The sequence below is a fragment of the Papilio machaon genome, chromosome 4 (genome assembly GCF_912999745.1).
Source record: "Papilio machaon chromosome 4, ilPapMach1.1, whole genome shotgun sequence".
In the NCBI taxonomy this organism is placed as follows: Eukaryota; Metazoa; Arthropoda; class Insecta; order Lepidoptera; family Papilionidae; genus Papilio; species Papilio machaon.
The window spans coordinates 3,047,882-3,072,034 of NC_059989.1; the positions used below are offsets into that span (position 1 = coordinate 3,047,882).

A 24,153-nucleotide genomic window follows, 5' to 3' on the forward strand; every position below is an offset into this window, starting at 1 on the left:
ACAATATTTTTAATTATTCTATTTATCATGGTTGTACATTAATCAAATCGCTATACCAAAATGAAATAATATATTATTATTTCTTAAAAAGAAAAAAAAAACAGAAACATACTGTGTTAACTTTTTTGCAATAAGCAAACAATTCCAACGTCGTGATATTTAGTAAGGTAAAAATATATTAATAAAAACAGTAAAGATTTTTGTGAGAAAATTAGCTAACAAGCATCGTACGCTTAAATCCGTCGTAATAAATACTCATAAAAATACATGTACATACAAATGCTTGAGGCAAACTTGTGCAGATACGTCAATAGTGTTCTTTAGGAACAAGGGTCTATCCCAGGTGTAACCTAATTTTAAAACCGTACTTAGTTGTACATGATGAAATAAGTTTTTCAAGATCTTTAATAAATACACATGCCAAGAATAACAGAAACGAGTGGCGGGAAAACGTGCATGTCAATTTAGGAACATGGCGGGCACGAGGACTTTTGTTCTTGCGACGGCTGCGCGCGCACCGCCAGGCGCGCTGGGTCCACGGGGTTCGCTTTTGCGACGAGAGCCCGCGCCACATGGCCGAACGCCGCTTCCACGTTTAGTCCGGTTTTAGCCGACGTCTCCATAAAGGCGACTTGATATTCTCGCGCCAGCCGCTGCCCCTCCTCCCGCCGCACTGCTCTCTCTAGGCCGCTATCCGATTTGTTTCCTGCAGGAAAATGGAGTAGTTATTATAGAATATTCCATATAAAGAACATAAATATTATTGTTAGTCTTAGTCACTAATATAATTTATCATAATGTTTGTTAGAAAAAGGCAGTACTTTCCATAGAATTTGTCGTATATCTTTGTCTGTAAAATAAATATTTGACCTGTACGAGATGTGGTCATTGTGTTATAAATTAAGTAGGTGTGGCTAATGATAAGATTAAAAATTGCACACCGAAACAGCACACAGCATGCATTTGTGTGTTTAAAGAGACAAACTTTAGCTTCAGTAGATAACATAAGTTAAAAGTCCTTACAAAGACCTACCCTGCCCGCGATATGTTTGAAACTCTGATGTTGCATCGGCTTGGATATGAATATGAAAGAATTGTACAGAGAAAAGTTTACCCAGAAGCATGATGACGACATCATCTTGTGCATATTCTCGTATCTCGCCCAGCCACGCCCGTATGTTGTCGAAACTCGTCTTGTTAGTCACGTCGTACAGAAGTAGGAGAGCTACAAAAACAAACATAAAACAAGCTATATGATGATTAGAAAGGCACGTGAGGAATTATAGGAGAACAATCTGCTACTATAATTTTAGATTCTAGATCGTATTTATTTTATTTTCATCCAACTTATCACATAATAACATATTTACTTATTTCAAAATTTTATATTGAGCTTTAAACACTTTTTACAATATGTTTTTTTTAAGTAAATGTAGTTTTTTTGATCTACGGCCGTTATTAAATGTGGATTGATGATATTTTTGTGAGTTATTTTCACTACATTATTATGATATAGCGACCAGTGCTACATTCATAGCACGTTCTATTCGACTCATTGCTGCACGCTGATTGATTACCAATGAGTAATCAATTCGACCTCATTCATACATCGGTCACATAATAGAAAACTGATGTAACTAATTAAATACAAACCTAATTAAAAATTAATAACGTGATGTGTTTAGTAGCTACCTTTTTAAGACTATTTTTTTTTTTAACAAACTCGGAACTAAAACTATAATTCTGTTTTACTAACTTTCACACAGTAACACTAACAGTTGTTAATTCGTAACTTAGGCTGACTCTTAGTATAGATTTCAGATTCAATTAATTTTTATTTTAATTCTAAATATTATGATCATTATGTTGTAGAATTGAGGCTCGTTAATGGTTAATATATGAAAGAGTCAGCTTGCCAGATGTACAACGTGATCCGGTTTGTTATTTTGGACTACCTGAGAACGTCAAACCATCACACACTTGTAGGTATACTCATCATCATCATCATCATCAACAGCCTTTATCTGCCCACTGCTGGGCATAGGCCTTTCCCAATGCCTTCCACAGTACGCGGTATGAACTAATTGAGGTCACGTCTATTGACACTATACTTTGTTTATATAGAAATAAAAATCTCATTATAGGGTTGAATAACATAAGTTTAACCATTATTAATTAAACAAAATCTATCAAATGATAATTTTGTAATATGTAACGATGATTTAACTATCTTCGATCATTTATCAGAACTGTTTTAATTGAATTACAGTAAAGGTGGACGGTGTCGCCCATAGATGGCGTTTTTTACCATTATTTTATTCTTAGAGAGCAAAAATCTGATTTTGATGTGAAAACAAAACTGAACGCAATAATAACTAGTTATATAAACCTTCCAAGAAATTGGACAATTTATTACCAAAAATGTGTAAAAAAAATTACCATGTGCATCTCGGTAGTACGCATGAGTTACGCTACGGAAGCGCTCCTGCCCCGCCGTGTCCCAAATCTGAAGCTTCACCTTGACGCCGTCCACCGTCACTACTTTGTTCTGCAACAGATGGCGTTATATGTATCAAAATATACCAACAACGAATAAATTGTATATTTGATTAATTGAGAAATAATTCAGATATTGAAAATAATCAGCTAGAATTAAAGAAATAATGCAACAAAATGATTCGTATTAATATCTCTATACACTCTTTACTCCATAGCAATAACAAGTATGTCTCAAAAACACAACAAATTGTAAGTGATTTGAATAGTAATTTGAGCAAACTCCAGTTTTCAGTCGCTGTGTGTTTCTTAAAAAGGCTCAACAGATCATTTAAAATAAAAAAGTATTATGGTAAGGCATAATTCAAAAAATAATATGAATATCCTAACTCTAGCAATCTAAAATGAAGGGACCAAACTTTTTATATTAAGTTATCCCGTCGAAATGAATAACAGTCGGCGACAAATGCTATAAATCAGCCGACAAAAACTGGGAACAAAAAAATACTACGTAACAATAAATCAAGTCAGTGATGGAAGTCAGTTCACAGCTGGCTAGGGGCGTGCTAAGCGCGCGAAGCAGACCAATAGCAGTGCGGATACCAGGGCAACAGCACTCGTGAGTGGCTCGCGGAGACCGAACCCTTGGTTAATATTACTTAATTGCTTTTTTTTATTTTATAATGCGGCTTGTAACTAAAAAAAAACATCAACCAGCCAGTTATGTTTTTATTGACAGCTAATAATACTTTTAGAGTCACGGAAAAGGTTTTATTCGTCATGTTGGAATGCAGTTGTAAAACTGTATGGCTTAAACTTTGTTGGTGTTCATATCAGCTTGGCTGCGGCTTTACATATATCTTTGGATTATTTAATACTGTTGAGTAAGCCTTATTATCGTACAACATCGATATTCACATTTTGTTCAAAAGTAACCCCGCTTGTATACACTTGATACAAATACTATAACAGCTTAGGAACAGAGCTAGTAGATATTAAATTATTATCCTTTGTAATTTTCATCATAGGTATTTTGATACAGAATAGGTTTCAGGTTTCTTCAAGTACCCGAAAGTCGATGCCGACAGTGGATATGTAGTTGCCTGCGAGGAAGGTGCCATCGCGGAACCGCACCAGCATACAGGTCTTGCCCACGCCACTGTCTCCTAGCAGCATCACCTGAAATATACAAATAATGCCATAATTTTTTTTTAAATAAGTGACGAAAGCCAAAAGCACGAAAGAACTGACTGATAAGAAATCTAAAGGCTAGCTTAAATATAATTTGTAGACATTTTGCTAAATGTAACAATTTGTTTCTATAGACGAAAGAACTGTCCAAAAACATATTGCCATCCCTCTCGATATCGCTGTAAAAGACAGAGATGACAATATCTTGTACGGTGCTTCAACAGAACAAGACCACTGTAATAACGAACCTTTCCAAATACATCAAATTTGTCTTCTTGTTTGTTCTGATGGTCCCAGGTGTCAGTGGGCGAAGGTGGTTCGCTGTGCGGCATCACGCCTACTTCTTGATCACTCTTGTCGTCTTCTTCTCTTGCGTCTGGGAGATTACGTGCCCATGTTGGTCGAACTCTCCCTATCACCACTCTCTTCTCCATCGGTCTGTTGTCTGTTGCGTTCGGGTTCCACATTATGAACTTTAAAGTTAACACATTTCTTGAGTAAGTATTTCGCACTAAATTAATATAGAGTCCACTTTCTTTTTATTTAATTCACTGTTACATTATCTACAATAGTTAAGTATTGTCAGTTTTGATTTAAAAAAAATAATACATAAGTAACTTCTAAAATTATCTCTATTTAAGTCTGTATGTACCTAACAATCCTCAACAATAATCTTATTAAATAGAACATAAAAGGATACTGAGGTTAATTTAAAGTTGAATGTATCGTTTGAAGTAGTTAATAGTTGGAAATGGAATTACTTAAGCTCGTGATGCCTCAAACAGTTTTTAATCAAAAAGGACGTACCGTGTATCGACATTTTCCAGGCATTAATTAAATCGTTTGTAACTTGTGTGAAGCAAATCTGAAACTTTATACTCGAGATACATCATTAAAAATTAACAAAGCATCGGATGCTTAATTATTTGAACGTAAAGTATTTTTGTCAACATTATTAATTTGAAATTCGTTAAGTTTTTATTTTTTTTATACACAACTACGAAACGTAAAAACACTAGGACAACACAAATATGTTGAAACGTGAAGAAAACACTCACTCGAAGTTATAATAAAAAATAAAAGACGACTCTATTCGATACATTTTATTTTAAATATTTCACGGCGCCAATATGTGCCAGTGCTATTTAATACGCTGGTGGCGCCATCTACTTAAACTGAATTGCTTTTAAATCTTAATGATTAAGTACGACATTTAGGTATAGGTAGTACGTTAGTTTTTAAATGCTAAAACAATGATAGTAATTTTGTTTAAATTTGCTCATAAAAAGCGCCATCTTCAGGTGAATTTTTATACTTAAACCAATGATAAATATAACAGGAGTATGAATTTATGAAGACATACGAATGTGCATACAAAATTAGCTTTACTTGTTTTTATTCTACAAGGATGAATTCTTGTAATATGTTCTATCTACTTGAAAAAGAAGGAACGATAACCGGCTTTTAAGAATTCAAAGCTTTTATAGATGCCTTTGATATAAGCTGGAAGGAAATTCGTTTGAAGTGTTGCGTAGATAATTAAGTTTCTTGTAATAAGATTACTTTATACTGCCGGAGGGGTTTTTTGATATTGTTATAAATATAGATACCTACAATATTTTATCAGTACCTTTTCGTACTTTATCAAATTTTTCGCCTTTGTCAAATGATTTGCACTCGTTTTAAATACAACAACAATATGACTCACGTTCGTAACCAAGAGGGGTAGGCAGTGATTACGGACTTCCATTTGGCGCGGTCCTGATATCTCTTTCGCTTCTTCTACCTTCATACATCTACGCATGTATGTATGTACGTCTCTTTGTTGTTCTTGAGCATTTTATCAATCTGGATAAGCCTTTCTAGACCGGCACAAACTAGATTTCTAAATGCTGAATATCTCGATCAAACAAAATTGATTAAAACTTTATCGTTTGCACTAATACTGTACAGGTATAAACAGGGTAAACAAATGTAATTAAAGTGGTAATATTTTTGAATGTTTTTACAAAGTTAAACTACTAAGTTCTGTGAATATTATTCGATTTACATATATTTTCATATAAAAACAATAACATTAGGATTATTGTTGTTTCAGGACGGCACATTTAAACACAGTCGAGATTCAAAGCTAACTAATTAACACTTTTTGACTTTTATATTGAACAACTTTATTGTGGTAGTGGCTCAGGGGTTAAGCACTTGATTTGTAATCTGCAGGTCCTGGGTTCGAATCCTGCCTTGTACCAATGTGTTTTTCGATTTATATATGTACGAGATTCTTACGGTGAAGGAGCAGAGAAGGAGTGAGCTGATGATGATTGAATAACGCCTTATAAAATTTAAAATCCAGATATTAGAGATAGTGGGTTAGAATAGCTGAAGCTTTTGTGGGGGATTAATATGAAGGAGAACAGAATATATTTTAATTTTGTACTAAATTCTTGAAAACGGTTCAAGCCTATATTCAATTATAGATTGACGACTAAGAAACAATTTAAAAAGCTACGACTAAAAAATGACGAGACTACATGAAAAAGTGGATAAAACTTTAAAAGAAGAAACTAAATCTCATAATTAGTCTTGAGATCAGATAGCAGCTATCAAAAACATTTTGCTAACAAACTTTTCCCTTTCTGTCTTACTGGTATTATATTAAACTTATTTAGTCAGGTAAAATAAGAAGTTTCAATTACAAATTAAAGCTCAAGTTTATAAACAATACTACTTGTACTTACGTATCTCAAGTTTTAATCACTTTATGTTAACTTAAAAAGCTTACATCGGCTCCCAGAATCGTTAATTAGTTACTATGTGAGCCCTTAGTGCAGTTTTTTGTTACTAAGACTTAAGTGACGGTTTTCTTAAGTACGCTAAATTTTATTGTAGATTTATCTCATTAAGTAAGCTCACGTGTGGTAACAAAAAAATCTGGAGGGATCACGAAAAAAATCACGAAACGTCAAAAGGAGTGACTGATGAGCTGATGACGATTTAATTAGTAAATTAATAAAATGTTGAAAAGCTTAGTATTACTCTGCACTAAAAAAATACACGTGATTTTAGGTTTTAGGGGAGAGGTAAGCTAAAACATCATAAATACCACCAGAGAGGACTTAGGGGTCAGAAGTCCCTGTATATGGCTGTTAGTTATTCAGTTATTCATTTTCTACGTAGTTGATTAAATAAGTTGTAAAAAAATTGATGCTTTCCAATTCAAATCGCAGATCAAAGTTGCCAGTAGACGGTCATCCGACACGTTCTGTTCGGCTCCCGTTTGAATTTATTTAATGGGAAAACTTTTTCTATTTGAACCAGACGAATGACGATTTCATAGTCGATGCAAATTCCCAGACAATAATTATTAGTTTTAGAAATATTTATAGTTATTTATTTTCTAATTAATTTGTACCTTAAATGTTGATTTAAGTAAGCCATTCATGCGAAATTTTAGAGGGATGTATGGATGTTTATTTGAAGGTATCACCGGAAAGGCTCAATGGATCTTGAATAAATTTAGCAAAGATGTAAAACATAATCTTGAAGAACACATAGGCTACTTATTATGTTTATTTTAGTTATCAGGCAGCTAGTATATTATATATTCTCTGTGTCGAAACCTATTTCATCAATATTTGTTTGAGTAACGTAAGCATACGGACGTTGGTGTTTATTTATATAGTTATAGATTACCAACGGGTTAATTAAATGATTAAGTAATCAGGCTTATACAGTGTCGTAAGCCAATCAATTGCTTAGTTGTAATACCGCTAATTAACTGCTCTATGCCGTTGTGCTGTTTACACCTGCGGAAATTATTGCTTAACGATTGTAGCTATGACGCTAAATATAACATCAATGTGAATTAATGTTTGTATGTATGTAAGTCTTCTATGTATTTCTAATCCATAGATCAGATTGTGATGAAAGTGAAAACAATTAATTATGTATGGGAATAACATTTTTTTATGAGTAATCTTGGAAAATCAAAGTTATAATTTTCACGGAGTGTGAGAAAAAAGTGGCTAGTGATATTTTTTATTTTAGTATTGCTTGTTGTCATTATAAATAATGTTTTTTTTTTTTAGGTAGATGATGCTTTTCGATTGATGGAACGCGTAATTAAAATGCCCGCTTCATTTCGGCCGCGCTGCAAAAGCTTTTCAACGAACACTCGCTAATTAAAAATAAAATTTCTGTTACATCCGTGTATCGTGACACTGAAGCTTGTAAATTGAAAATGTAATGAAACTCGATTGAAAATTTAAATTTAAAATTGATTAAAGTTTTGAAAGTTCTCTCAAGTTTATATTATGAAAGTAATTAATAAATTTCTTCTGTACTCAGAGAAGTTATGTATGGACTATGAGTATCTAGACTTAAGTAGTTATAAAATGCGTTTTAAATAAGAATAGAACCTGAATATTTTTAACTTGAAGTTGATTATTAACTTCAAGTTAAAAATAATATATTTCGTATAAATGTTAGGCTAGTATAATTTACTAAAAGATACACTTAGAAAAAATAAATAAACAGTCGTTGAAAGATTTCTCACCCATCTAAATGTCACCCGACATATATATGTAATAACTTGGTTGACATTTAGAAAATCTTATAATCTAAAATGTCATAGAAACGATTTCCTGTACAACCTCGATGTAATTATAACCTAAATAACGCGTCTTTACATCACCGGGGGTAAACAGAGAGGACGATTTTTATTAAATTTGATGCGTACAAGATTTCTGACAAGGATGACATTGTGTTGTTACAAGATGTATATACAAGAGGTACTACAGTAACTTTACTACAGTAACTTTTAACACCGTAACACGCAAATATGTTAAATTGTTAAGAGAATTATATATAACTGGGACGCTATACTGAAGTGCACGAGTAACAATTTATTACATTATATTGTTACAAGTTACATAGTTTGATGGCGCTAGTTGCTGGTGCAGTTAATTTTCCTTAACATAGGAAATAATCTATATATATAAAAGAAAGTCGTGTTAGTTACACTATTTATAACTCAAGAACTGCTGAAGCGATTTGACTGATTTTGAATTGGTGGGCAAGTAGCTTAGAACCAGGAAACGGACATAGGATAATTTTTATCCCGTTTCCTTTTTTTTTTTAAATTCCGCGGGAACAAAGTCGCGGGCAAAAGCTAGTATAGAATAAAAAATGTAACTGAAATATTCCAAAATTCCAATATTTTTATAGTAATAGTCAGTCAGTTTGTTCACAGTTATAAAAAAAAGGTGTAACTACGCCTTAACGACCAAGTCATGTTCTCAATTTTATATCTTAAAAGAATATTAAGTAAGACGGCCACGAACAAGCCCGCACCATAAAATATTTGCAGCCTTAAACTTCTCTTCGACAGCTGTAAACAACAAACTTTTATTAACTTCTCAAGTTTTAATTACCGCCCATATTGAAGACAAAACATTTATCGCAAAGCTAGGGTTGCCAAAAAACTAAGCACGCAAGCGAGACGGAGCCATTTTGTTTAAAATAATCGACTAACATATTTTGTCTTGTAGAAACTATGACACTAAGAACTTTCAACTTTGATATCCAAAAATCAGATTGCATTGTAAAAATAAAAATATAATCTAGGTAATCCATAAAAATTATACGGAACGTAAATAACATTAAGTACAAAAAAAAAAATTAATAATTATGAAATTTTATTTATTGTGTCTATAAAAATGTTTCGACAGAGGTGTCAACCCTAAACAAAACTCGAATCACAAAGAGCGTTAAATGAAGCTCAACAGCAATCTGAAGTGTTTAATGAATCATTATTTTTAGAAGAACAAGCTAAAGAATGATGGAGTGTCTTCGATTTTTGACAATACTCGTACCTAGACATTTCTTAGTTTTTGACGTTAAGATTAATTGAGAACAGGTTTTTCTTGTTTTTTCATTAATGATGGAATTATTTTTTTTTTTGGGAAGACAGGGGGTTATTGAAGATAAATAATGATATCCTATTGAAAAGCTGTTTCTAACATGCAAATGCTATGTTTGTCAATACAAATCTTACTAATATTATAAACTAGCTTTTACCCGCGACTCCGTCCGCGCGGAATAAAAAATAGAAAATGGGGTAAAAATTATCCTATGTCCGTTTCCTGGTTCTAAGCTACCTGCGCACCAATTTTCAGTCAAATCGATTCAGCCGTTCTTGAGTTATAAATATTGTAACTAACACGACTTTCTTTTATCTATATAGATAGATAGAAGATGTGAATGTTTTAATTGATGGATGGATGTTTGATTGAAGGTATCTCCAGAAAGGCTCAACGGATCTTGATGAAATTTGGCACGGTTGTACAACATAGTCTGGAAGAACACACAGTTTACTTTGAAGTTTTTTTAAATTCCACGCGGACAGTATCGCGAGCGACAGCTAATTATCTATAACAATAAAAAAACTTAATATGAATTATCAGAAAACATAACATTTGAATAATGCGGCAAGACGTCAAGGCGGCAAGTAAACGCCGCGGCGATCGACGATGAGTTGATGAACGATCGTTATATTATTACGCACTAATAACGAAGGCTAAATTGATTCGGTTCGATAAATTGGGTAAATAGCTGTGGCAACGATTCCAAAGCTAGTAAACCATTCATTTTGTACCGTCACTGATTTAATTAGTAAAGATTACGGTCGGGTACGTGATCATACACATGCATATTACAACTTTGTCCCGGTTATTTCAAAGGATAACGTCGACAGACAGATAAGTACTTAGAACAGTGTATTCTTAAATAGTTAATGAAAAAACAACTCATTATAATAATTATTCGAAATTATGGATTGTTTAGATGTGGTTTTGTTTACTAAACAACACATCTCTATTCCAATTTTTAGGATTTATTCTACTCTAAAAAGCACAACATACACAAAATGTAGTTAGAAAGATAAGTAGATCTTATTTTCATCACCATGAAAATGACCTACAACGTCCTGTAGGAAAAATCTAGGAGCAAAATAACAACTGAAATTTAAACTTTATAATAACATGATCATTAAACTATTATTGCTGCCCATTTGAGATTAAAATGGAGATCTCCAGATTTACAAGCAGAACAATCAATTACGGATCATGGCTTTGTATCAAGTTAAGGCATACAAATATACAAAATGATACCCTTACATCGAAGTGCTACTCTTTGATACCTAATTGGTTTATTGTTCGATATAAGCTGAGTAGCTTTAAAATCCTTTTATCCGTAGCCCGTAGCATCGCTGCAAGCGCTTTGCCCAGCTTTTACCTTGATTTATTGATTTAAAACGATACGTCGTATCCATACGTTTGCAGTCGCTGCAATCTTTTTTTTAATAAAAAGACGTCTAAATTACCGCAGCTCAGATGTTTTTTCTTTCACTTCCTAGTACACCTGAGATACGCAAAAAGTTTTTGTTAGCTCTGCGTTTGAAAGAAAATAAAAGGGCCAATTCAACGTAGGTAAATGTTTATTACATACATCATATCTTCGACGTCTTTGTTTAAGATATTAATTAAAAAAAAAACATTTTTTCGTTCTCTCCAGCGATGTATTAAATGAAAAAATTGTCATAGGTATTCATTGAATTGAAACCGGAGTCGACTGCAGGTGAAGATTTTAACTAGATGGCGCTGATTGCAAATAACATGTGAATTACGATTCTATTGGAATATGACTCTTGTGAATTAATTAAATTTGCTTTTTCATTGGCTATCGGTAGACTTCTCGGAGCAAATTCAATTACTTTGAATTCATTTGTATGTAACTTAATACTTCAGTGAAATGGGTTAGAATTAAAAGATGCTTTGAATAAAATCACTGTGAATTTAATTAGCCAATAATTAGACATATTTGATAAAGTTAAAGACGATACATTAATCAGTTTTATTCAAAAGGTGTTCCGCTGAGCTCTGGAACTCCGCGAAGCCATAAGGCTCTAGGGAATAGGTACTGGTCATAATTGACAAAATATTTAACGATATTATAAAATTTTGTTTTAATTATAGTTATAGTATAATATATTAATTAGTGGCATATACTTAATAGCAATTAATTTGGTGAGAAAGCGAACAAGCGACAGGCTGTTGATGGACATGTCTAACAACAATGTAATATGAATTTCATTAGTGAATAGATCCTTTGTGTAACAATTATATTGCCATTTACTGTTGATATAATGCACATAGCACTGAGTTGACAACAATATTGCCATCCCGTTCATTCTCTTAGAAAACACAGAGATAGCAATCATGTTCTTTTCGAAGTGAAAATCATAGATTTCAGATATTTTTTAGCCGACTTCAAAAAGAAGGAGGTTATCAATTCGACTGAATTTTTTTTTTTTAATGTGTGTTATTTAATATTTGGTACTTTGATGCTAATAAACATTTAAGGATTTTTTACCACTTGCTTGCGTATCCAATCAAAGTGTTTATGGATGCATGTAGATATCTACAATCCAATATACTTTAATAAAAATTTAAAAGATCAAAGGAGAACATATTTTACAAGATGAAATTTTTCGTAAAATTTAAAGAAATTCTCGGAAAGAAATACGCCTTAAAGTGAATGAATAGATGTAACCTGCAAGTGCAATTGAAAATCATGTTAAAGTTTCTCAGACGGTTTCTTGGCATGTTTTTATTTTTTTTATTTTAAGTCCATAGTACATAATTATTGAAAAAAAAATTACATGTCATCTAATTTTGTAAATTCTAATGTTACTAATTAATTAAGAAACGGCTTAACTCACGTTTGATTGTCCGGTGACGGCACCGACTAGTTTCGGACCCAACGGGGGTCCATCTTCAGGGCGAGTGTAATCCGAGGACTTCGCGGTCGCGTCGCGTCTCGCACGAAACTAGTCGGTGCCGTCACCGGACAATCAAACGTGAATTAAGCCGTTTCTTAATTAATTAATTATGATGTCTCACGAAAGCATAAACAGTTTAATTCTAATGTTACTATTATTTTTATTCATGTCAAGATTTGTTTTTTTTTTTTTATATTTAGTCGAGACAAGCAAGTAAAATCATATGCCAAGATTTTAATGTTACTAGTTATCTGTCCAGACCAGGGCTGTAGTTAGGGTAGGGCACGGTTTGGTGACCGCCCAGGGCGCTTGATAGAAAGGGGTGCTACAGGTCTGCGAATTACACAGTGACACATAACTCTGTTAACCCCCAATTACTCGTCATAGAAAAAAGGTCGCCGTAGATATCTCAGTCAGGGCGCTAGAAGAGTTAAACCTGTTACTGGTCAAGACTGTATTAATTTTCGATTCTTAAAAAGTTTCATACAGGAAAAATCATGAAAATAGGTTCGTAGTAAATTTTTAAACTTAATATCACATCGTGTTTCAAAGCTTTATGAGATTCCCTTTGATGTTGTAAAATGTACAAAATCCTTTTGAAGTGAGTTGTAATAAAGATAATCAAGACTCGCTACATAATATTACGGATCTCGTGAAGGCTGTTTCGTAATTGCAATGACAGCTTTTGTATCTTGAGGAGAAATTCTTGGAATTAAGAAAATAAAAAAAGACCAAACAGTATTCCATTTTATGTTTATTTTAAATGGACTAATAGTTCAGTGATCAAATAATAAACGCAAGTTCTAGCATTGATCAACTACCTTAACAACGTGGACCAAATTTTTCGAACGTTTAAAAAATATAGGCCATTATTTTTAGTCACTTTTGCACTCCGAATGTTTTTAAGTCATTTTTTTTTCATTGATACAATATCGTTTCCTAAATGAATGTCTTCCTTTCTTCTAAGTAAGAACAATACCAGAAGATATAAGCACAAATTAAATAGAAATTCAATTAAAAACATAAAAGCATCTCCACAAGCTCTACGCAGTAACAGCGTTATGTGACAGTAAATATAAAACGCGTAGAGTTGTGCCTCGGTTAAAGCTCAGTGTGCAAACTAAAGGGAATCACTTCCACACGAGTGGGTCGCTTCATTGAGCCGTTACTTAGTTATTTTTAGCTGTGGGAGGGTAGTTCCGGGACAAGAGCAAATACTAGAGAGGGATAATGCATTCCCTTGTTTGTTTAGGATCCATGTAATTTATTATAATTTAGTAGAAATCTCTCATTTTCTTTAAAAGGGTAATATTTTTTTTACATATTTTGGATGTTACTAGACAAGTAAGATTTCTAAAACAGCGATATACTAAAAACTTGAATGATTAATTAAGACAAGAAATATAAATCTACTTTTTAATTCCAGATAAACAGTGTTACAAAATACTATTGAAAGAATGAGTGAAAATAGAAATATTCAATTATGCATTTTGAACTTTATTAATATTGCACTTTGTAAGAATATTTAATAACAAATTAATACAAAATTGATAGCTAATTTGATTCTATTTTAATAGATATAAAACGAGTCCCACAATAAAGCTGTATTATTAAGTATGATTAAAAGTGGATATGCACTGTAAAGGAAATTAAGTTTGCACGAGTTACTTCGACACGAAGTGGTTTTATTTAGCTCCACAGCGGTAGCAGGGTGCAGGGCGCCTGGTACTCAAACAGGAATACGATATTATATTATACATGTATTTTTTAGGATGTGCAAAAAGTTTTAATAAAACCGAGACTTTAATTTTCACATTTCTCCTACAATATTTATATTAATTATTGTAAAACAGCCGTCTTCATAAAATCTTTAAAAACAAAAGGCGATTTAAATCCTGCTAGAATACGCCCGTTAAATTAAAATGTAACTGAATCAATTAATAAAAAATTTAATATTGTACAAAAACATCATACTTAATAACCATTTAAGTTTAGTATAATTATAAGTATAGGGTACTAAGAGATCATAAGCCTAATTTAGGTGTCCGGTAATGTTCGAGCGCTCAGCGTGCACAATAAGCTCTGCTTTGCATATTATCGCCTGTCAATAATGCGAAGCCTGTCTATTGTTCACAATATTACGTTCCTAGATAGTTTGAGGTACAATGTATCAAGCTCCATATCCGTATGTATGAAGTATGTATAATCATGTATCGAAAATTATAAATAACTTTAAGTGTAAATAAAACCATAATAGAAGCAAAGGAGATATTGCCTCACATACGAAAAATATTTCTCAAATTCTAGACTATCTGTGTACCAAATTTCATTTAAATCAGTTCAGTAGTTTAGCGTGAAAACGAGACAGACAGACAAAGTTAATTTCGCATTTATAATATTAGTAAGGATTAATTAATTTGAATAAGATGTGAAATAAAAATACGAAAAAAAGAAAATCTTAAAATTAAATACTCTTACACATGCCCTACAAAAACATCTTCAAAAGTTGTTAAATTAAAAATAACTGTCCGTCGCTAATGGGCAGCTGTTGTAACAACGACAGTTGTCGTTTTAATATGGCTGCAAATTACGCAAAAGAGGGAAATGGATCTGTCCGTAAAATGTTTTAATGAGGAAAATAAGTGTTTTTTAAGTCGCATCTGTGTAAAACATTAAAATGCACGTTAAAGATTTTTAAATTTAGATAGCGAACAATTCTATTTCTGTCAGATACAACGAGATCATAGAACTAAATTACAAACAAACCGATACGCGCGTTACAACTCTCTACAGAAGTAATTAATAGTTGCCGCGGTCAATCGGAACGGGTTGATAAGCAAGTATAATAGTCAATTTAATTGCTTTGGTATCAAATATTAATAGTTTGTAACATAAATGATTTTGGTTAACTCATTTATTTACATAATATTGACATGACGAAAACAAAATTGCTAATTTTAAAACAAACGTGTTATAAAGGTAGACACCACAAAATGAGTAGTTGTAATGATAAACTTGTAAGCGAGAGTCTTACATAAAGTTGAATATTTTTAATATAACTGAGTTATGCATTATAATTTTCTTCTTTTATAATTACTACTGTTATATTGTTATCTTCTAAATTGTTATTTGTTAAATGAGGGACATAAAACTTTGTGGACCACGTTTGCGTTTGTTTTGCTCCAGAGTGAAACGTGAGCTATAAATGCTGAGCTATAAAAATGATTTGGTATCAAAAATAACTAATCCATAAACTATTGGAGCGAATAAGCATTTCCAGTGGTTAATCATGTCGCATCGAAGGCTATCCCTTTGTACTAGTCTGTGAAAATTCATACCAGTGGCATACGCTCGGCTAGTCTCATTTCACGGCCGGCACCCATTATGTTTTATCGTCGCTCCACATTGACATAAAACATTACACAGATTTCGATGGTTCCTACGTAGACTATCGTAAGCCACGATTTTGTTATTTACCATCTGTTTCATGTTTTTTAAATTAACTTGATAACTATTACTTGTGTAGATTATTCAAACTTTCGTGAGACATTATCCTTAACTTATATAGGAAACCGCTAAAACACTCACGTACATTTGTCCGGTGTCGGCACCGACACTAGTGAATTGTCCCCGATGGGCTCGAAACTAGTCGGTGCCGACACCGGACAAATGTACGTGAGTGTTTAACGTTACCAATATTTGTTAATAAGTGTATAAATGTTAAAGTAACGTTAGTAAAGTGAACTGTATGTTCGTCTATTGTAAGTTCATATTCGATCCTTCGTAATTAATAGTATTAGTGTTTAAAGTTTTGACTATCAAAATTTGCGTTTCAAACATACGATAGTTTACTTAGGAGCCATGGATTTACTATGAAAGAAGGCATCTAAGTGTTTCATAGCGTAGAAAATCAATTCATAAGATTTATACGACTATTTTTTGTGATCTAATTAGTTTTTTTTTGGTTTAGTAGTAAATTTATTACTGATATTTTTAATACTAAAATGGTTTGAGTGTATATCAATATTTTTATTGGAACTCTCAGAGTTATTTACATATTAAATATCGAGATCTGTTGAGAGATACACGGCTGTGATAAATGTTTACATACACGGTATTTGTTTTTTATTTGACAACTCGTTAACCCGAGAAAATGATACAAAATCATCTTTGCTGCTTCAAAGCCCTTACTTATTAAACAGAAATGAGCTTCAATACGAAACCAAAAATAACTGACATCGTAATTGAACTTCTATCGAAATTATTAAACTTATTATAATAGATACAAGTATGTATTAAATACAAGTTAACTAGTTACGCATATAGACGTAGCCCGCTTCCCTTTTCTGCTTGAATACACAAATATATAGAGAACAAATTCAATAGAGCTGATCTTACACGTGTCTCTTTGCAAACAATCCCGGCCTCACATAATAACTAGCGCTTTGACAACTGGAGATATTACCGCATAGAAACATATACATCTTATTTTATTAGTTGGAATTGATTAAATTATAAATTAAACAGCTAAATTACATTAATTATTCTTTTCGAATTTTACCACTGACTCTGATGACCGATTTTTTTTCGAACTGATCCGAATTTTGTCGATATTGATACGCCGAAAATAGCCCACTCACTATAAAAGACCGCCGAACCGATGTGAAAATTCTTTAATAATCTTTTGGCTGTTTAACTTTTTATTAAGAAGCTGTCGCCCGTGACTCCGTCCGCGCGGATTAAAAAAACGTAATATATGCGTTTTACATCTGTGCCAAATTTCATCAAGATCTATTCAGTCGTTTCGGAGATACCTTCAAACAGACATCCATCCAAACATTCTCATTTATAATATTACTAAGACAGCTAGATTAAACATGTCTCACGATAGTTTTTATAATTTTTCAAAAATCTTTTTTAAATACAGTATAGGTAGGTTTCTAGCTTGAGTAGTAAAATATAAAATTGTTATAAAAGGAGAACAAGAACATGTCAAATAAATGTTCCACTAATGAAACCCAAGGGTCGGCAAAAATGATAAGAAGCTTATATAAGATTTCCATGAACCTTCAAAAGGTTTATATAATGATAAAGTAATAGCTATATTGTTACATAGTTATGATAAATAACATATTTAGGAAAGAGTTGTAAAGTTATTGACTGGCAACTATTTTTGTATAAAATAATAATTGATGTTTCTAAAAAAAAAAGGTTACAATTACAATTACATTATTGTGAGTACATTGGTTATTGTGAGAAAATTATAAAAGATAGATATATACTATCCCGGACTTTTATTTAGCACATCTAAAAAGCTACAATTCTTCCATACATCATTTTTATGTAGGCCCTATAGTTTAGCCTACGTAAAGGATGTAAGCAAAAAAGTCCCTAATTTTCGCAACGCATTTTAAAGCTAAACTCAAAATCTAAGTCTTCTAGTAATTTAAAAAAATAATCAAAAAAATGTGACTCATCTGCAAGCACTACCTTTCGATTAAAATATTTTTATCAAAATCGGAGCACCAGGAGTGGAGCTTTGCGGTAAAACACATTAAAAAATACAGTCGAATTATAGGGTAAAGGCGGGATAGATGCCTCAGTAGGATAGATGCCTCATTTTCATAAAACCTAACTTCCCAAACTCGCGACTAAAAATCAATAGTATAACTAAGAGCCGCAGGTACCCTGCACCTTAGTTAGCAATGGGCCGTGGTGCGGTGAAGATGCATTTAGCTTATTTGTGGATTTATGTCCGCGGCGAACTTAACAAACACGTCAAAGTTTTAAAGGTAAGTATTTGCTGTTGTATATCTTTATAAGTAGTTATTAATTCCGTTATATTTTTTATTACGTCAATATACTGATTCATCAAGTATGCATCTAGGTGGAAATAGTAGCTCTTTTGTTTTTTTATTTATTTAAAAACTACTTGGGCATCTATCCCTATCAAAAAGGATAGTTGCCCCGATTTTCCGGGGTATAGGTGCCCCTAGGAGCATCTATCCCTCCATTCACCACGTTGTACTGAATGCGCTTTGAACATATTTTTATGTTCTATTATATTTTATATGTGTTTATGTATATTTATATTTAGACTTTTTACTGATTGTAGCAGAACTATGCCACGAAAATACAAAAGAAAGGAAGGAGTCCGAGCTCGAGTATGTTCTTGGACTACAGAACAATTATAGTCAGCTTTCGAGGAATTGGACAAAAATACAAATTAAGGGGAAGAAAACTAAAGATTTGCCGGTAAAGAGAACAAAAAGAGATGAACAGCATAAGCCTAAAATACAAACAAAGATGTGCAGTTGCACAGAATGATTTGAAAATTATAAACGTAAAGTATAAGTAAAGGCTTTTTTGAATATGCGTGTTGAAACTTAATAATTAATAAGTTATAATAAGAATTTAGAATTTCTGTTTTTTGTTGAACAAATGATGTTAGAAATTTATTATGATAATTTTATTTGATCTCATAATTAGAATTAAATTGTAAAGATGACAATTAAAAGATTTTAAAAACTGCAAAATGCTTTTCATTATAAATAAAAAAAGACAAAGACAAAAATAAAATATTATAAACTAGCTTCTACCCGCGACTCCGTCCGCGCGGAATAAAAAATAGAAAATGGGGTAAAAATGATCCTATGTCCTATTCCTGGTTCTAAGCTACCTGCCCACCAATTTTCAGTCAAATCGATTCAGCCGTTCTTGAGTTATAAATAGTGTAACTAACACGACTTTCTTTTATATATATAGATGTTATAATTTTACAGTATGAAGGGCATGTATCCCGCGCCGCAGGCATCTATCCTTGTTAGTATTTTCATGGTGGGGCAACTATCCATATGGGAAGGCATCTATCCTCAAAAATCGAGGTCCACAAAAAGCTAAAATCTGCAAAATCTGTCATTTATACGCCCAAAAAGACAAATCATAGTAAAAGATAAAGAATTAAACTAGCTATATTAATAGACACTATTTATATAAACTTAATATTTTTAGAATTAGGAGTATATTCCAAAAAGTGGGGCAACTATCCCGCCTTTACCCTAACCTCTTTCTTTTTGAAGTCGGCTATAAACAGGTAGACATTTTCTACAAATTGTCTGGGAGCTACCACAAACACGTTTCCGAAGACATTTCGAGGAAATAATGTCCGTATGAAAGATTACAAGGAATAAAGTCGTCATTTTCTCATGTAACTGTCTTCCGTTATACAAAATTGTATAACATTCTTAAGCTTTTTATATTTATTGGATTCATTCGCTCGTTCTTTTATCGAACTTGTGCTTTATATTGGGTCTCATCAGATAATTACAAAAATCAAATTCTGATTAAGGTGGTTACCTATATTAATATCAGATATCCTTGTAGAAATAAAAACAAAAACCAAAATATTAAAAATTGGCACAGATGTAGAACATAGCCTGGAAGAACACATAAGCTATTAATTAAGATTTTTTTAATTTCGCGCGGATGGAGTCACCGGCAACGGCTAATTCGGAATAAGACATTAAGTACGCATTCTTATAGTAAACGTACCATGTAAATTGGAAATTCTGAACAGTGCTCCAGAATATTTCGGAAAAGAATCAACTTACTTTCATGTCAATGGTTCAATGAATGTCTTTAACATAAAATAGATTGCCAGCGAGTTTTTTTATTCGATACTCAACTTTTTCGCTTTACAACAATTGCTGTAATAAAAACCTGACGAATTGAAATAAATCAAATTAAATATTCTTATTTTCAATTTCTAAACGGATATAAATTCAATGAAAAAAGATGACCAAACAGTTTGATACAAAGTGAAAAGGATTGATGGATGAAGGAATTTTACTACAACAAGTATAAAACATTGTTTACTTCACAGATTAAATAACATATACCAAATAAATAAAACTTAAAGCTAAATTCTAAATCCCCATCTAACTACCATTATCATTACCTCAAATTATTTGTTGTCCTCTTTGCTATAATTTCAGTAATGGTGGAGGCGAAAATTAACTAAAAACAAAATAAACAGAACCAAAACTCAACACTTACAACGGCGCGACATCGCCTCTATACGTCTTGCAACTGGGAGGACGACGAATTCAGTGCAATTATTTTGAGTGCTCAGAATTTATTGAAATATCTGTAAATGCTACGAATTTTCGAAAGCTCTACAAAGGTTTTTGTTATTTAAAAAATTATACCATAAAACAATATTACCTACTATAATACTACAGCTGTCGTTTATGACTCCGTCCGCGCGTATTAAAATAAACTTAATTAGTAGATGTGGTCTTCCAGGCTATGTTCTACAATAGGCTAAACTTCATCGAGATCCGTTGAGCCGTTCTGGAGATACCTTCAAACAAACATCCATCCATCCATCTAAACATACACATTTATTATATAAGTATATTAGAATGATTTAAACATTTGTGAGACGTTATTTTTAATTAATTAGTCGCCGACATAACATACAATATATAGACACATTTCCAAAGTTACAAAATCAAGGCAATTGTAAAAAATAACAATAAAAAATTGAAAGCAAAGTGCAACTTAATTTTGATTTGGTGCATAAATTGTGTCAATAGAATCAATGGTGCTTGTTTGTGGTTTATCCGAAGCATAAATTTGTGCGCAGAAAAAAGCCGGACCAGATGCAGAATCTCGTTAATATTCATAGAGTCCGCATAAAGCAAACTCCTGTTGTTCATTCATAGATATTGGATTGTAAAAATCAAATAGTTTTCACTTCCCAGTTAAGATAGAATTTCATATAGCAACGTGAAACTTTTATTAACATAATATTGTACTCACTCCTTTGTCAAAGGGAAAGAAAGGTATGATAAAATCCATACAAAATATCTAAAAAAATAATTTTTTTGTTAACATAATCTATATATATAAAAGAAAGTTGTGTTAGTTACACCATTTATAACTCAAGAACGGCTGAATCGATTTGACTGAAAATTGGTGGGCAGGTAGCTTAGGACCAGGAAAAGGACATAGGATAATTTTTACCCCGTTTTCTATTTTTTATTCCGCGCGGACGGAGTCGCGGGTAAAAGCTAGTGTAATATAGTTGCTTATGACGAAAATTCAATTTTAAAATTTTTATCTGTCTGTCGGTCTGTCCGCAAGCCGGGTACTCTCTGTAATGACTTGGCCGATTTTGACGGGGCTTTGACGGGAAAGTAGGCTAACGCCAGAGTGAATATTATAGGCGACTTTTTTTAAATTCTGTTCTGACGAAGTCGCGGATGACCACTAGTGTCTGTAATATTAATAAAATATTAACGGAAGAGGAATTCTAAAATAAAGAGCAATGAATTAGCAAGTATTTATGTTGCTATGACAAGTCATCAATCTAACTACATTGATAGCGTCATTTCACAGGAACGGGTAGGAAATAAACGTCCTCGACGGTTCAACATAAAACAACATGGTCTTTATTGCTGTGGTCTCCATACTTCTTCACACATAAAGTATTGCTACATGCAAGTGTAACGTAAGCACGTAAAAACTTGAGAGAGTAAATATTCTGTAAAAATGTTATATTTTTTCGTGCCTTCGTCCTTTTAAAGTGTGTACCTCATACTTTTAAGTAATTATGTTTAACAGAGTTATTCTATAACTTTTTATACCATTGAAATCAATCCTAATCGAATTTCGAAGGAAAATTACGTGATTGAAAAGGGTTTGCCGCAAATAAATTATAAAGGAAAATGTTTATATAGGACATTTATTTAGATTGATGGATAGTCCAGTATATTGAAACTGTAAAAAGTATAAAGTAATTTGTGGAAAGTTTTTCGCGATTTCTTCTAAGTACAATATTGATAAACATGCGTATCTCTCAAACACTTTACCACGTTCTTTTTGAAATATGTTTTATAGGTATGTATATATCTTTTAGTACCTACAATATCCATAGAATTATGCTAATGAAATAGCAGATTATCTTGCAATTTCGAATCCTCGTCGAACTATGCGTTCCCTATTGTAAATCTAAAAGCTATTCGGATATTCGGTACACCGAGGCTTTACAGAAAATCGATGAGAGACGCCCTTTGTGCAGGACATCAATGGAATGTGAACATTATTAGAATTCTAATTGCAGTACTCTATATTATAATGTACTAGAATTTTCGGAATAAGTATACTTAAGTACGGTCATTAAAAAGTGTCCAAGTTTTTATATTAATCAGAGATCTCTTTTACAAAGCTAAGGAAAGAAAGATAAATAAATAAATCTACTCAACAGTTTATATTGGATTATATAATCGAATAAATTTTCAAACAATACACTAATGTATTTAAGAGTTTAAGAGCACTATATTTAAGAGTACCGGTTGACAATAAAATAACAATTAAGTGAGCATTGTTAATTGCTTAAGGCTTCGAGGAAAGTTAGCAAATTAGTTGCGTCGTAGAGCAGTGGACGACGGGACGCTGGGACACGCTTTGTTCAGTTTCGCTTCGGTCGGCACGTTTATTACGACTAACAAAGACTTCCCAACCTTGTCGCATGGAAAACACCTCGTACAACAAATTTAATTTAAAACTTCAAATAGTGAATTAACTGAGAACTAATAGGACTGTTAGTAATAGAATTATTAATAGAAGACGAAGGCTTTCACCGCGAAGGGCCCTGACTGTACAATAAGATTACGCAAAGCCTTTACTGACATCCGCACAAACATATTTTAGATTTTCAATAGAAATACAAGATCGTTATCGGGTACGGACGACTCTTGTTTCCAGTTCAACAATTCAAATAAATGAAATCGAAGTGAGAACGATGATTCGAATTCGAGTAGCGTAATAAAGAAAATTACAGTCGAGTTCTTAGCGAGTCAGTGAGAACAGCTTATTACGAGTTCCGATGAACAGATCTCGTTATATTGAATACAGCTGGGTTCTTGTCGTATTTTATTATTATAAAAAATTTACTAGTAAACACCTGTGACGTCCTTGTAATTTTAAAATAATATATACGTAACGTTTTTTTTTTTTATATTTTGATCTAGTCAAAATTATTAGATGTACTAATGAGAACATAATAAATAATCAATATGGGGTTGTCGTGTTATATTCCGCAAGTCGTGGAATGTAATTCAACTTTTTGTTAACTGCAAATTGGAACTCTTCTATTTCGTATGTAACAAAACGGAAAAAAACAGTTATTGCTTTTGAATTGAGCGACGTCACGGCTCTCGCAAAGCCTTTGTTTTGTATCGAGTGTACACGTGTCAATTTCGTCAGACCTTTTGAATTAGTTTTGCATCACTGGATGAAAAATGTTTTTGTCCAAACGAAAGACATATAAAATGAATATATCAATAAAAAGTTCCCCTCATCTACTTTTATTTTATTTCATAAATGTTGACATTAGATGGAACCTGACGGAGTTTCCACTTTCGAAACATATAGTCGAAGTCATAGGAAATGGAAAATTACGTTTACACATTTCATTGGCTGACAATATCACTTATTGGCTATGGATTAATTAAAAAAAAATTGTGCCTATATTGATGACACAGAAATGTCTGTTTTTAATTAGTCTATGATTGCAGCCTCATAAAAGTAAAATTATTTAGATAGGAATGAAATTATTTCTC

At 32.5% G+C, this 24,153-nt stretch overlaps 1 protein-coding gene across 2 annotated transcripts in view; it reads right to left on the reverse strand.

Annotated features, from left to right (window-relative positions):
• Positions 1-447: 447 nt before the first annotated feature.
• The window catches only part of LOC106718459 (ras-related protein Rab-37), a 39,909-nt gene continuing 16,203 nt past the window's right edge, over positions 448-24,153 (reverse strand). Inside the window, exons 1-5 of one of the 2 annotated variants that reach the window (XM_014512546.2) lie at positions 3,936-4,210; positions 3,565-3,675; positions 2,440-2,548; positions 1,115-1,225; positions 448-706 (exon numbers count right to left, since the gene is read on the reverse strand). In XM_014512546.2, the coding sequence (XP_014368032.1) occupies positions 465-706; positions 1,115-1,225; positions 2,440-2,548; positions 3,565-3,675; positions 3,936-4,154 (792 nt within the window). In that variant the 5' untranslated portion in view covers positions 4,155-4,210 and the 3' untranslated portion in view covers positions 448-464. Of the gene's footprint in view, positions 707-1,114; positions 1,226-2,439; positions 2,549-3,564; positions 3,676-3,935; positions 4,211-24,153 lie in introns of those variants that run through there. The other variant, XM_014512547.2, reaches the window with a different exon arrangement.